General features: G+C 45.5%; 1 protein-coding gene and 2 long non-coding RNA genes across 4 annotated transcripts in view; all 3 read right to left on the bottom strand.

Moving 5' to 3' along the window:
• The window catches only part of MSRA (methionine sulfoxide reductase A), a 231499-nt gene extending 223392 nt beyond the window's left edge, over positions 1–8107 (bottom strand). The window contains exon 1 of the mRNA XM_064411568.1: positions 7834–8107. Coding sequence (XP_064267638.1) covers positions 7834–7975 — 142 coding nt within the window. The 5' untranslated portion in view covers positions 7976–8107. The remainder of the gene's footprint in view (positions 1–7833) is intronic.
• LOC135295813 (uncharacterized) lies at positions 1580–7600 on the bottom strand. The gene is made up of 2 exons (XR_010357871.1): positions 6307–7600; positions 1580–1812 (listed from the first exon to the last, which is right to left on the bottom strand). It is a non-coding gene; the product is annotated as an uncharacterized LOC135295813 (long non-coding RNA).
• Positions 8108–8372: 265 nt separating the features above from the next.
• On the bottom strand, positions 8373–14471 carry LOC135295812 (uncharacterized). Of its 2 annotated transcripts, none has more exons than XR_010357869.1 (2): positions 14009–14471; positions 8373–11763 (listed from the first exon to the last, which is right to left on the bottom strand). It is a non-coding gene; the product is annotated as an uncharacterized LOC135295812 (long non-coding RNA). The 2 variants fall into 2 exon arrangements; XR_010357870.1 differs by lacking the exon at positions 14009–14471 and adding an exon at positions 12508–12694.
• Positions 14472–15268: the final 797 nt, after the last annotated feature.

Below are 15268 nucleotides of genomic sequence, written 5' to 3'. Positions count from 1 at the left end.
ATCACACAATAAATTATAAGCCAAATAATTCAATGATTGCAAAGTAAAAATAAATTCAATAAAAAGTACATAAACCTGAAGTTAAGGCAATGTACACCACTGTAATTTGAAGGTATAAATTTGACAGGAAGACATTAATTAAACCAGAGAAGCTTTTAAAGCTGAAAAAAATTCAAAAGGAAGTACTGTACATCAAAGAAACAGAGAAGGATTAAAACACAATTAATACCTGAAATATTCAAGCTACCTTAAATCTGCCTTAAGGGCTATTCTGCACTTATCTTCTCTCAAATCAGTGAAAGTGAGGAGTTTTATTATTTACTCCTTGTGTGTTCTAAGGAACTAAAGATGCTGCACCTTTGTAGTTCCATGTGTAAACAACTTCACTCTCATTTGGATAACTCAACTTTGGAAATTCCTTCCTTCATTATTAGCAATATTGTATACGAGCATGAACAAGGAAAATTAAAGAAAATAAAGGAAAAATTTTTAATTCTGTGAACTGGTATTTGGTGTAGAGAGTTAAATTAAAATATAGCTTTTGATCCTGGGCAATAAATAAAAAAAATAAAGGCTTTATACTGAATATCAGCTACATGGACAGGTCATTAATATAAAGCCAGGGCTCTGTCTTTGGCTGGTTATCACACAGGCACCTCCATGTGAGCTGGCCACTGGACCCTGCACTGTGGAAGAAAACAGCATTTTGGGCATTATTTCCCTGATTTAAACGTCTTTTGATGAACCAAACACACCAGTGCCTGTTGTACCTGTGACAGCCAAACTCTGGTATTGCTGCAGCACCACCCAGCCCCTTCCAGTGCTCTGTCCCACCCTGTTCCTGCTGCAATGGAAAGTTTGCCCCACACTCTCCTACCTGCTGTGGAAAGAGAAGCAGTGGGAAACATAATTCCATGTCTGTGGCTGGGATATGCATTCATTTAATTATGGAGGAACATGTGGGATCCAGGGCACAACGTTACCTAAATGTGTAGTGCAGTGTCATTCCTGCACTAAAGATAAATGGGCACAATCAGCCAAAGCAGCCAAATGTATCTCAGGAGTCAAACAAAATCAGATGAAATATTCTCTAGTCAGGAAAAACAACCAGAGTAAATATAACCTTGTGTTTATACTTTTAGTTGAGGTTTAACACCTCAAATCTGACAAATTCAGACATTCACATCCCTTTTCAAAACAGCAGCAAAGAGAAACTCCTGAACTCAGTGTACCACAACTACCTTCACCCAGGAATAATTAACCCCTCGTATGACACAACTCTGAATGATCCCTCAGAGCAGCACCCACACACAGCCCTCTAGGTAAAGATCCTCTGGATCCCTTTTCCGTTTCAGAGAGGGAAATTACAGCATCAGCACGAGAAGCCTCATTTGGATGCACGAGGCTGCCAGTTGGGTGAAGTTTCTCCCCGTTTAGGCGCTGCTGTCTCCCAGCAACCCGGGTTGTTGCCAGGAGAAGCCCCGGGAGCGCTTCCTCCGCACCCCCCGGCTGTGAGCCGCATGCTAAGCAGAGCTCCAGGAACTCCAGGGACTCCAACAACAGACTTTTTTTTTTTCCCCCCACTTTTTGTTGTGTATTTTGAGGGGTTTAGTGATGAATGATGTCACCCTTTCTCCTGGGATGTAGTGAGAGGTGATAAGTAAGCGTGGGGTGATTCCATCGAGGTTATTCCACCTCAAAAGCAGCGTTTGGCAGCTGGATGTGCAGCTCTGTAAATATATTTCCTGTATGCTTTCCATCTCTCCAGCATCCTCTGTGCCTGTTAACTTCCTCTGGGTTGTTGTTTTCCAGCTGCCAAGAGCAATAAAGCACATGCAAAACAACAGCAAAAAAATTTCTTTATATTGACTTAAATCTTTGCTGCATCTTCCAAAATGTAAACTGCAAGTGGGGGGCTAAAAGCAATTCCTGTTTTTCCAACAAGAGCACCACATTTACAGCTGTACAGTTGGCTTGAAAATTAGGTGTTTAGTGTGTGAATATAATTACCTGACAAAGCACACAAAAAAAAAATAGAGAACTTAAAAAAAGCCATGATAGGCAGGATTTCCAAGGAACTTCATCCTGGATGCACCTGTAATGAAGTTGTAACCACAAATTTGAGAAGTCTTTTCAGATAATAAACAATCGCTGGGGTGAGGTGCTTCTCTGCTGTGAATTCTGCTTTCAATCTTGGCATGCACAACAAAATTATAATGAAATTTAATAATTTATGGAAATCGATGGCTTGAGTGTGTTCTAGAATGAAGAAATAAGTAAGTAACTCTTCTGAGTTAGAAAGGTGAATTGCAATTTGCAAAGTGCTAAACCACATAAGACATTGTTACTCAACACACTCCACTGAACTGCAATGGAAGTCAAGTCTTGCAGTTGTTGGCCCATATTTCAGACAAGCTCAATAAAAATGGACAACTAATTAATGCATTATGTAGGATTGTACCACATTCATAAAGTGGTGGAAATTTTGAGAAAAATTAATTTCCTCCTAAACCTTAAGATGAACTTTGAGGTTTTGTCCTGAGGTACGATCTCAGGAATCTTTATTTTAGATCTAAAGTACAGCGATACTGAACTCATGTCTGAAAAAATTTTGTATTTGCTCATTATTACAATTTTTTTAATCAGTAAAGGAAATAAACATGACTATTTTTTTCATTTTATTCCTTATTTTGAGGACATAGTTTAATGGTGAGTAGAAGTACCAAGCAAACCACAAGCCACTGGTCTGACCACAATAATTTCTGTTCAGTGTCTTAAGAATGGTAAAAAAAGACAAATAGGGAGAGCATGTGGATCCTCTGTCAAATGACATTTTTAATCAATGTTTTCTTTAAAGACTGTGATCTGATTCAAGCAAGAATTAATTCATGGCAATGCTGTGCCTTTTTTTTTTTTTTTTTTTACACAGAAGGTCAGACTAAAATTCACCATGACCTCCTTCACATTTGTAATTACTGCTCTATTAATCTTTAGCTATAAAGCTAAGAGGCCTAATGGCTTTAAACAATCCTAAAGCTCTACCCATGAGCTGGACTTTCTCTGCCTCAAAAAAGTCAAGTCACTCCAGATGTGTAAGATATTCTCTGACATTACTTATTGGGAATGGCAGGAAAAACATCCTTTTAATTTATTGCACATTGCTACCTCAGGATATCTAGCAGAAAAAAAAAACTCTCTTTGTGTGTGTATATATATGTATATGTTACTCAGTGTCTACATTCTTAGGCTCCTTGACTACTGCTCCTACCACTGTCATAAAATAAAATAGTTCATTAAATAGCATAAGCAATAAATCCTCACATACTCAGAAAACACAGCCATGTTTCAGCAGCAATCAAACTAAAATTAAGTCTGAAAAGTAGAGTTATACTAGAAAGGTAGAAGCAGTAAATAATGTGTGTTTTTATTATAAAGAACAACATCTTATTGCACCATTATACAAGGATGTTAAGTAATTTTAAAAAATGAATGCAGATGCTCTGTTGCAAGGAAAGAAAGCTGCACAACAAAGTCTAATTCCCAGATTATGAAATTTGTACAAGAGCTGATAAACTCAACTTGCTTACTAAAAAAGTAAGGGATGTTTGCTGATGTCTGTACTCCTTCCAGCTAATGCAGAGCAGTTATCCAGGTCTAACTGCATGATTTTCTTGGATCCTCAGTGTGCACCAACATCTCTGGAACTTCAACCTCCCTCCAGATGAGCTCTGGGAAGAGCCTGGTGCTCCTCCACTGGGATCTCAGCAGTGGCAGCAGCAGCCTCACTTTTGGCAGCTCTGCTGTGGCAGATGGAGTTGCTGCAGCACAAGGAAGGAGCTCCAAGGATGTTTTATCCCATCGGGATGAGAGCAGGAAATAAATGGGATCTCCAAGAGACAAGGAGCTGAATGTTCTGCAGCTCTTCACCTAGGAAAGCAAAAGGCTGCTAGCACCACTGAAGGTGAAGAGGATGGACACTGCAGGTCCAGAAAGCTCTGGCAGAACTTTCCCTCCAGTGTCTGCACCCTAAGGCAGAGCTTGGCTCACCTGGATGTCCAGGTGTGGTCACAGACCTCGGATGTGACAAGAATCAGAGACCTGGCACAGCACACACAGCTGGAGCACAGGTTACGCAGGATGTAGGAATAATCCTTCCTAGCACAGAAAAACTGGATGGGGAGCTGCACTCTACTGAAACACAACTCCTTGAGAGCACAGGGCTCCAGAGGGAAAGTCCTGTCAGCAGCCAGAAGACAGTGGAGATGGGGATCCAAAGGAAGGCTGAAAGGTACACAGTTAGCATTTTTCTACTTGTAGAGCTCTGGCTTACATAGGGAATTATCATGGAATCACACAATCTCCTGAGCTGGAAAGGACCCACAAGGATCACTGAGTCCAGAGCCTGACCCTGCCCAGGACACTCCAACAATCCCACCCTGTGCATTCCTGTGAGCATTGTCCAAATGCTCCTGGAGCTCTGGCAGCCTTGGCAATGTCACCATTCCCTGGGGAGCTGTTCCAGTGGCTGACACCCTCTGAGGGAAGAACCCTTCCCTGATATCCAGCTTAAACCTGACACAGCCCCAGCTGTTCCCTGAGCCTTGGTCACAGAGAGCAGAGATTGGAGCTGCAGCCCCTGAGAGGCAGAAGCCCCTGGGAGGCTGCCAGAGGGAGAAAAAGACTCTTCAAGGTGGTCTGAATTTGGAAAAAATAACTTTCTAAGAGAGTTAAGGAACAAAACATCACACAGAAAAAGTGGGAACTTCATCAGAAACAGAGTTGCTTAATGGATTAAAATATAGTGACCAAAAACAAATAACATAGGAGGCAAAGAAAAGCACCACCTCAGCATTTAGGCACAAAATCAGCGAGGCCAAAGCTGGAGTTCAGCCTCGTTGGGGACAGGAATGGCAACAAGAAATGAATCCACAAAATTACAGCAGTAAAAAGAAGCTCAGAAAGAATCAAGGTGCACTGATGAATGCAGGAGACAGCCTAGAATTGTGTGCAGAAAAGACTGAAGTACCCAAAACCTCTTTTGCACAAGTCTCCAGAAACAACAACTGCTCCAAAACCTCTCCAGGCTGGTACAGTCAGAAAGAAAAGACCCAAACAACGTGAGGAAAAATGGGTTATGGTTACTTAAAGAAGCTAAATGTGTTTAAATCCAAGGAGCCCTATGGAGTTTTTCCAGAGCTGAGAGGCCAAGTTTGCTGGTGAGGCCATCAGAACACCGTGATGGATCAGAAATAATGAAAAACCACAGTGACTGGGGATCTCTGATGATGAAAACTGGGCTACAGTAACAACTGCTGCTAAGAAAGGGAAAAACAGAACTGAGGGGGTACAGGATGCTCAGCTTCAGCTCAGTCTCAGAAGATATCATGGAGAATGCCCTCTTGGAAATTATTTCCAATCAGGGAACAAGAAAGTAATCAGGAACAACCAACACATTTACCAAAGGCTTGTCCAGCTGTGCTGCCCTTTCAGGCTGCAATGATGACTGTGCAGAGCAGTGGCTGTAGCACATGTTGACTTCAGCAGGGTTCTGACACCCCCTCTCCCAGCACTGGCTGTGGAAGCTGACAAAGTCCTGGCTGGAGGAACAGCCTGCACATCAAAAATGGCAAGGAGCAGCAGCCTCCTAAGGCAGGGATCGATACCTCCATGTCTGGTGGGCAGCAGGTGACCCCAGGGGCTGCTGCTGGGGCCAGAATCACTCGATAGCTGAAAGAGCAAAGTGAGTGATGTGACAGAAAACAGGCTCAGCAGATCTGAGGGCAGCGTTAAACACACAGCCAGAGCAGACACAGCAAACAGCACAGGAGACCTGGAACAATTCCAGGTCTGCACCAACAGAAACCTCAGGGAGGTCAACAGCAAGAGCAGCATGATCTCAGAGCTGCTGGGAAGGAGCTGTGGTTCTGCTGGATGCCAGGTTAAATGTGCTCACAGTGCACATTTCCACAGAGAAAGCAAACTGTGACTCTGGACAGCAGAGAAAAGAAAATCCCTCCCTTCTGTGCTGTACTGGTAAGAATTCACCTGGAACACCAGGTCCAGTTCTGGTTCCTGACCCACAAACATTATTAACATGGCAAGGGTCTGCAAGGTCAATCAGCCTTGAGTTGATCATCAGCCTAAATTTTAATTGCCATTCTTTTCTGAGTAATTTACATCTTAATATTGATAGTTCTCTGTTATTACATATGTAATACCACATTTAGCCACAGAAAAACATTTTTTAAAAAACTGCATTTGCTCTTATCAGGATGCTTTTTCTACAGCAGCCCAAAATTATTCTACCTGTGCAGTTACTCAGCATAAAATGAGCTTGGAGTGTCTTTTGTTTTCTCAACACACAACCTGAAGCTGCCACTTTAATCCAGGCAATGTGCAACTGTTGGTGCCATCTCTGGCACTCCTGTATTTGCACAAACCCCACCTCTGCACCCCTCCTCTGAGTCCATTTTCTCTACATCAGAAATTACATTCTTCCTGCTACCTTTTATTTCACCACTACCTTCAGCTTTTTACTAAGTATCTATAACATGCACGATTTTATTATCCTCTTGACCACTGGGCTTATGCCATCATCCATTTATAATTCTTCCACCAGCACTTATGCACTTAAGGTGGTTAAGTATTTATTTTAAGCCCTAAGTTCTCATACTTTCTTAGGGTCCATAGGAGCCTGCAGCAAAGATACGTGTAAACAACACCTTGTTCAATAAATACCTCATATGTGAGCTATCCAATACATGTGTTAAGAATATCTCAGTGCCACTAAAACTCCTCCTGAACAGCACTGAGAGTCATCTTGGAACACCTTCAGTTCCTAGGAGGACTGTCAGAAAGTAAATTCTTTCATTCTGGGCTGCTAGTTTGCTTACCTGACAGCACACAGCTACTCAAAGGAGAAAAATAATAGGAGGAATTATTAAGAACTTAAAAGCACTTTGCAAACAGAATCACAAAATTATTTGGGTTGGAAGGGACCTTAAAGCTCATTTCATTTCATCCCCTGCTATGAACAGGGACACTTTACACTGTCCCAGGTTGCTCCAAGCTCTGTCCAGGCTGGCCTTGGACACTTCCAGGGATCCAGGGGCAGCCACAGCTTCTCTGGAAAACCTGTGCCAGAGCCTCACCACCCTCACAGAGAAAGATTTCTTCCTAAAACACCCACGGAACATACGCAGTGTGTCATGGTTTTATATTTAAGTATTATTATTTAACGAAAACAGTGACGGCTAAGGAAATCTGCTTAAAACCCTGTTGCTGGCTTCAGTAAAGAATAAAAGAGAAAATTCATATATAGCAAAGAGAAATTACAGAAAATAATCACAGGATGGTTTGGGTGGAAAAGAATCTTAAACCTCATTTCGTTCCACTCCCCTGCCATGGGCAGGGACACTTCCACTCTCCCAAGCCCCGTCCAACCTGGCCTTGGACACTTCCAGTGACGGGGCAGCCACAGCTTCTCTGGGCCACCAAGAGCCGAGCTGCTCCAACAACCCGTCCACCCCTATTCTTACGGCACACAAGAAACACCGCTGCACGAGCGAACCTCGACACAAACCCCTTCCCAAGGCACATTTACCCCCCTGTCCCCGTCGCCCCTCACGGGACGCGCCCCCCGCCGCCGCCATGTTCCTCCCACAGCCCCGTCCCGCCCCTCAGCGCGCAGGCGCCGCGTCGGCCCCGCCCCGCCGCCAGGGCACCGCGCATGCGCAAAGCGGCGCGCGGGGAAGGGGCGCGCGGCTGAGGCGGCAGCGAGCGGGAGCGGGGGACGAGGGGAAGGAGAGGAAGGGGAACGGAGTTCGCGCTTACCTGGCACCGCCATGCGCTGGGTCCTGCCGGGCAGCGCTTCGCCCGCCTGCGGCAGGCGGGAGGCCCAGTCGCCCATGCCGAAGGCAGAGCCGTGGAGGGTGCGGAGGAAGAGCAGGAGGTGGAGGCGGTGGCGCGGCAACATCGCCCGCTGAGGGGATGAGGGAGCCCCGCGGAGGGAGGGGCGGGAGCGCGCCCCCTGCCGGGCGGCACAGCGAGGCGGCTCGCCTCCCTCACGGAGCGCCCCAGGTGCCCTCAGTGACTCTTCAACCCGAAATGTCCCTCAGTGACTCTTTAACCCGAAATGTCGTTTTGCACGGGCTCTGCCCGCTGGGCCGCGTTCCTAGGAAGCGCCTCTGTGGAACGCTGCTTGTTCTCAAGTCTGCCCGCCGCGTTGTTCCCAAAGTTTTGGGAGCCCTCATGGAGTCGACGTCGCCTCCACCTCTTGTCCTCATCCGTGTGACATTCACCCTCTGACCTGTCCATGTTCCCGGTTTTAGAGGTTCTTTTGCAGACGCATTTAAGAAAACGCCACACATTCCTTTCATGCAGTAATGTGTTTTATTTGTACAATTACCAGAGTGGTTTGGGTTGGAAGAGGCATTTATTTTGTTCTATCCCCCAATAATATGTATATATTTAATTGTTTTTCATGTTTTTTCTGGCTGTTAATTTTGACAGCAGTCTCCTGTGTTGTGCTTAGCCAATGTACTGTACCATCCCAGTTTTGCGGAGTAATTTTTCACTGACTATATTTCAGAAAACATAAATCTCCCAGGAGAATTTTCTGCACCTATGTTTGCAATAAAAACACATAAAAAGTGATCCAAGTGTAAGTGCCTGTGGAAAATACTCTGTGGTTTTGGGGGTAATACAGCCCAAATTCATAAAATCCTGGAATGATTTGGGTTGAAAAGGACCTTAAAGTTTATTTCATTCCACCCCTGTGCCATGGATAGGGACACCTCCACTGGACTATAGAGGAAACAGGATTGCAAAATTTTGCAATTTTGCAATTGATTGCAAAATTTATCTGGGTGGAGTTTGAAAAAATTGAGTTGTTGGCTGAATAGAGAGAAGATTTAAAAAAAAAAAGACTAGTGCCTAGTCTGAGAGGAAGGTCAGATAATTCTCTCAAAAAATTGTTTATGACAGAAGCAGTTCCATTCAGTTTGTAATCAAGCTGGGTTTTGCATGGATACTCCTGAGGCCTGGGATTTAATTAATATATATAAAGGTGTTGGATATTTACAGCAATATTGAGAATTCCCAGGTGCTCTTGAAACAATGTAGAGGAGTGGGAAAATCATGTTTTAGGGGTCAGGTTTTCTTCAAAATTAAAAATTCAGATAGAAACAGGAGAAACAAAACTCCCACCTCAGCTTTTAGGTTCCTTGTTTTGTGTTTGAAAGGTGAACGAAATTCTCTTTGAGCACAGGTAGTCCCAAGATTGCAGCAAATTTTTCAATTTTTTTTACATGAACAAAATTTCTGATTAATGGTAAGTAGAATTACTGAGGTCAGGACTGGAGAGGATCTCAGGTGACCTCAAAAAAAACCTTGTAATAACCTGGAGAAAATCCATTGAATAATGAGTGAGTATAGAGATGTTTGTGATAAATATCAGTGATGTTTTGAGAGTTCTAGTCAGTAAGAGCCAGAAACGCTCAATAACAAAGTGTGAATTTCATTTGAAATGTGTTTGCCTAATTAGTTACTCTCTCATTATGGTCACGGTGTCAATTCCCAGCTCTTTCTTTGTAAGAAACCACTAAAGATGACGACATCCACTGGTTTTACACTGCCCATCTCTTCATTTTCACCACACCCCTCTGCCAGCGTGTTCCTAAAAAATGCACTGCACGGTGTCACAAGGATGGCAATGGAATTTTCCCCTCAGAATTCATGGCTCCACCTGCAAGCTTGAATTTATTTTGCCTCTTAGTGACCAGTTTTGTCTTCATTGCCATCTTTGCTGTGTGAACTGAGGGCAGTCAGGGGTGAGGGGCAGAAAACCAGGCTCGTGTTTGGCTGCTCAGCCTCACGGGTGAACTGGCCGAGGTGTTCCAGAGCCCTGATGTGCTCCAAAATTCCAGCTGCTGCAAAGCCAGCCTTGCCTCCCCTCCAGTGATCCTGGCTGAACGTGCTGTCCTCGGGTGTCAATACTCTCTGTATTCCTTAAATCATGGGGTGCCCTTCCCACTGCATTAATTCCTCCAGGAAAAATTGCTTCGTCACCCATCACCCAGTCGAGCTGCTTTGTTCTGAAAACAGCAGAGGATTGGGATCCAGAGCAGTGACAGCAGGATTGCTGATGCTGGAAAATTACAGCTCTTGGGGGCAGGAATCAGCCTGGCGTTCCCTGTTTGCGTGGCACTTCACGCGCCCTGTCCCTGACTTGTCACTGAATCCCAAGTATTAAATGGTAATAAGCCACCGTGCCACTTAACAAATAAAAACTGATTTTCACAAGGGTTTAGTGCTTGTTGGCTCCATGGAAACAGAAGACTGTTTAAATTAGATAAATCCTGCTTATATTTCAGGAAAGTGTGGGCTATCCCCTCCTCTTGTTGCAGAGGGTGAGGTCTGGGTGAGAGACTCTGAATATTACACTCTAACTTTATTTAAAGTTTTCTTATTTTTTTACCTCTCCAAGCAAGCAGTAGGATGTGATTATTTTTTTATTTATGGTGTATTATGCTTTACACTTAAACATAGACTTTCCATGTACTAACACACTGAATTAAGAAATATATCAGGAAAAAAAGCCTGGATTATGGCACCTACACGGTGCTTGCATTCCCATGTAATTATCACAGTATTCCCAGCACAGCAATTTTATGGCAGATGCTAAAAATTTTCCGTGAAGAAGGAAAAAGAGAGGAGAGAGAGAGAGAGAGCAGGAAGAAAAGGGACGTGGGCTTACCTCTCTCCTTTCAGCCAGGGCTTTGCGCAAATTCCTACTCATCCAGTCCTAGGAACTTGCTCAAAATACACACAATTTTTTTTTTCCAGGACCTGACATTTCCTATATATAATCCATCAGAGTTAAATTTCCTAGTCTTTGTGGTTTGAATAGATGCATTTTTCCCCGTGTAACAAAATCTGCCGTATCTTGAAACTGATAAAGCCCTGTGTGGCCATCTCCGTGGAAATACAGGGATTGGGAAGGCAGGTTTGTGCTGCAGTGTGCATCTCCTGGAAAAGCAATCTCTTTTTTGTCTGAAAACATGCAGTGAAAGAAGATCCTCCACAGGCTTTAGTGGATTATTCAGTGCTTGATTACTGTTAAAAATATGCAGCTTATTTTTAGGTTGGCTTTGGCTCCCACCCGTCACAGCTTAGCTTATCTTCCCTGGAATGAAGAGATTGCTTTTATCCAGGTTTTGTTATCCAGACTTAGTGCTGCAGGCTGCGGTCATCCCTCAAGAAAAGATAAACAGGACTCTGGGAGTTCATCACTGTCAAGGATGTTTTCTAATTCTCTTAAGTCATTGCACATCTCTGGACGCTGTTCAGGTTTTCAAGTGACGTGTTTCCTGATTTTTTTTTCCCTCCTTGATGAAGATGTGAGTAAGGAATTCACCATTCTGGTGCGGCTCAGACCAAGCAAGTGCCAGTGTAATCTGGTTTCTTGATTCCTGGTTGGATGCTTTAATCTGTCCAAGAGCAGTATTAGACCTTCCAGCCTCACAGATACATTGCTGTGACTTCTCGAGGGCTCCCAAAGGAATTGATTACCAAAGTATAGAAATATAAAGGTGATTGTGGCAGATATGTAGAAAATTGAGTTCTGTGCCTAGACCTTGTCACCATTTAAATCACTAATCCAGGCTTGTTCCAATCCCTTGTCTTTGTTGCTATTCCTCCTGCAGTTTCTCCTCAGCTGCTGACAGAAATCATTTTCCCAGCTCTTCTCCATAGCTGATAAAACTGTCAAATAGAGAATCACAGAATCACAGAATATCCTGAGTTGGAAGGGATTCAACGACAATCATCGATCCCGCTCCTGTCCCTGCACAGACAATCCCCAACAATCCCACCCTGTGCATCCCTGAGAGCATTGTCCAAGCACTCCTGGAGCTCTGGCAGCTTTAGAAACATCACCATTCCCTGGGGAGCTGTTCCAGTCCCAACCACCCTCTGGGGGAAGAACCTAAAGACCCAAGGTGGGAGGATTGTACCCAGGGTGTGCCCAGGGCTGCTTTGAGCACAGAGCTGTGTCCGTGAGTCTGGCACAGCTCTGCCTGTCCTGGCTCCCTGCCTGCTTCCCCTGGGATAGACCCTTGGGAGAGTCCCCCTCCAGGACTGCCTGCCCTGCTGCCAGGCACTCAGGCCTGGGGACTTCCAGGTGCCCTTTGGGGCTTGCTGGCTCTGCTGTGGGGCTCAGCGATGCTTTTGCACCTCTTGGCTGCCATTTCCTGGGGCCCTCTGCACTCCTTCCCACGGCATGCAGACACAGACAGGTTATGGATGGAATTGTTTCAGTGGAAGAGCAGAACAGCGAACAACATCTACAGCTACAGCCACAACATCAAAACCACCCTGGCTCCATCACCAAGCAATGTGAGCCCTCAAAAGGCCTAATCCCACATTTCTGCTCCAGCTCTGCCTCTGGGAGCCTTGAGCTTGATGACACCTCTGGGCAGAGAGTTCTTCTGCCTTTTCTTCCCTCACCTTTCCAGCCTGCTGCCACGTGTGGACACACTGCCCTGGGGTGGTGGCATGTCTGTCCCTGCATCCTGCACTGGCTCCTGATGTTTCCTGCCAGTGGCACTGCCCTGCTCTGTGCTCAGGATGACGTTGGAGCTCTGTTCAGTGAGGGGCACCTTCCCAGGCAGCCAGAGCTGGGTGCTTTTGTGCTGGGGCTGGTGCCACTGGTGCCTGCAGAGCCCATGGGGGCATGGGGACACTTGTGGGATCAACCAGGGCCCCCAGGGCCTGGCACAGGAGCTCTCAAAGGTCTGCCCAGGCAGATGTGGCTCAGGCAAGGCCAGGGGCGCTGGCTGTGCCCTGCTGAGCCCACGGGCCACAGCTGGCAGGGGCACAGGGCTGCTGGGGGAGCTTGGCTGATCCTGTGTAAGGTCACAGCCCAAGCTGGGGGTCAGACACTGAGGGCACTGAGGAGGAGGAGGAGGAGGAGGGAGAGGGTCAGGGCAGGAAGGGCTGGGAATGTCCCCACACTGCATCCCTGGGCTGCAGGAGCTGGGCCATGGGGGAGCTGTGGCTGCCACAGCGGTGCCACAGAGCTGACAGGACCGTGGTCACTCAGGGTCTCTGGCTGGTCAGCTCTGTTGGCTGCAGGTCTGGACTCTGCTCTTGGAACGTCTCCAGGGCTGCAGTGTTGGGGTTCCCACTGTTCTGTCCCACAGCCAGGAATGCTGGGGGTCTGTCCCCTTGTCCTGCCCCACAACAGCTCTGCCAGCTCTTGGTGGGGAGAGAAAGGGCGAACCACAGAGCTGGAATTCCAGAATATCCTGAGATTTAAGGGACCCACTGGAATCATTGATCCAACTCCTGGCTTTGCACAGACACCCCAACCATCCCACCCTGTGCATCCCTGAGAGCGTTGTCCAAATGCTCCTGGAGCTCTGGCAGCCTTGGGAATGTCACCATTCCCTGGGGAGCCTCTCCAGTTCCCAGCACCCTCTGGGGGAGGAACCTCTTCCTGATATCCAGCCTAAAGCACCTCTGGCACATCTCCAGCCTATGCCTCAATGGTGCTGAGGATTTATGCTGATATTTTATCACTATAAACACAGCAACCCCATGATGGATGCTTCTTTGCAATCACATTTTGTGACTGGTCACATAACAAGATCTTTGAAGAAGCCCAAATTTTCACCAGGACACACAAATCAGTTTCGCAGTTTTAGCAAAAAGCCACAAACTGGTTCTAATGGTTTTCATTCAAGGGACCCAGAGACATTAAGTGCCACAGTTCTTTTTGGAAACATGAATTCCTGTATCAGCAGCTGTATCTGTTACCCCAGAAGGACAGCAGAGATGATAACACAGTAAAGGATCAACATGAGATGGTTTCTAGAGAGAGGAGGGAAGATTAATCAGTCATTCATCTGCCTTCCATTTGGGATCTAGATGAGCATTGAGATAGAGATTAAGCTACATAAATGATCCTAAAAATGGAACTGACGTGGAAGAGCCATCAGCACTGTACCTCAGGATAGTGCAGGATTTGGGATTTACAGAGGGATGTCAAAAACAATGGGCAGTTTCACAGAACACAGTCTACCATATGTGCCAGGCAGAAGATGAAAACACCAGGATACAAAGTTTCTTCACACAGGGTCTTTATTTTTCCACGTCACTGTAGCAATGAGGGAGAAAATTCTAATACACCACAAGCTCTCTGCAGGGAGAACCTTTGGCTCTCCCTTCACTGGAGTTCATGGTACACTTTTATCACCACACAATCCCAGGTTGTGGCTGCCCCACCCCTGGAAGTGTCCAAGGCCAGGTTGGATGAGGTTTGGAGCAACCTGGTCTGGTGGAAGGTGTCCCTGGCCATGGCAGAGGTGGAATGGGACGAGCTGTAGGGCCCTTTCCAACCCAAGCCATTCCATGGCTCTGTGACAGGCACCTGCATTCTGGTGGCCCATCTGCCTGAGGTCAGAATTCACACTTTGTCACAGACATAATTTATGAAAAATCCTTCTGGCAGGATCTTTTCTCCTGAGAAGCTGGGAAGCTTCAGCTTCTCCATGTTTTGCTGCTTTGCAATGTGATTTGGAGAATTGTTTACCCAGCAAGTGAAATTGTTTTCACTTGGTGACCAATGACAGCCACCTGTGTTGAGGCTATGAGCAGTCACAAGATTTTGTTATCATTCCATTCCTTTCCAGCTTTCTGATGGATCCTTTCTCTCTATTATTTTTAGTATAGTTTTAATATATCGTTATAATATAATATAATATCATAATATAATAAATCAGCCTTCTGAAACATGGAGTCAAGATTCCATCTCTTCCCTCGTCCTGGGACCCTCAAACACACCCACAGTACCCCCAGCTTTAGCCGAGATCTCCTTCAACAGCATGGCTTCTCACAGCTCCATGGATTTCCTAGGATTGCATTCCAAGCAGCTGAGGCTCGGCCCTGCAGCTTTTAAATCAAGATTTCCCACTGTGGTACAGAATTCTCCGTAGGTCCTTTTCAGGAGCAGACAAATTCCTGGGCACATCAAGTGGTCGGTGCTGTGCACATCAGGTTAGATGGTCACTGGCAGTGTCCTTGACTAAAATCTGACATTTTTATACAGATTTCACTAGTTTGTGTCATCATGGCACAGTGCTTTTTTTGTTAAACTGTAATTTTGGTAAGATATTTCTCAGTAAATATTTTTGATTCAGTTCACTTTGGAGTTTCTGTAGTTTTATCACCCTGAGCTGTGTTTTTGCAGGACTGACTTTATGAACAT

The sequence above is a fragment of the Passer domesticus genome, chromosome 3 (genome assembly GCF_036417665.1).
Source record: "Passer domesticus isolate bPasDom1 chromosome 3, bPasDom1.hap1, whole genome shotgun sequence".
Taxonomy (NCBI): Eukaryota; Metazoa; Chordata; class Aves; order Passeriformes; family Passeridae; genus Passer; species Passer domesticus.
Note: the sequence above shows the minus strand (reverse complement) of the source record. Positions and strands in the feature narration are given on the sequence as shown.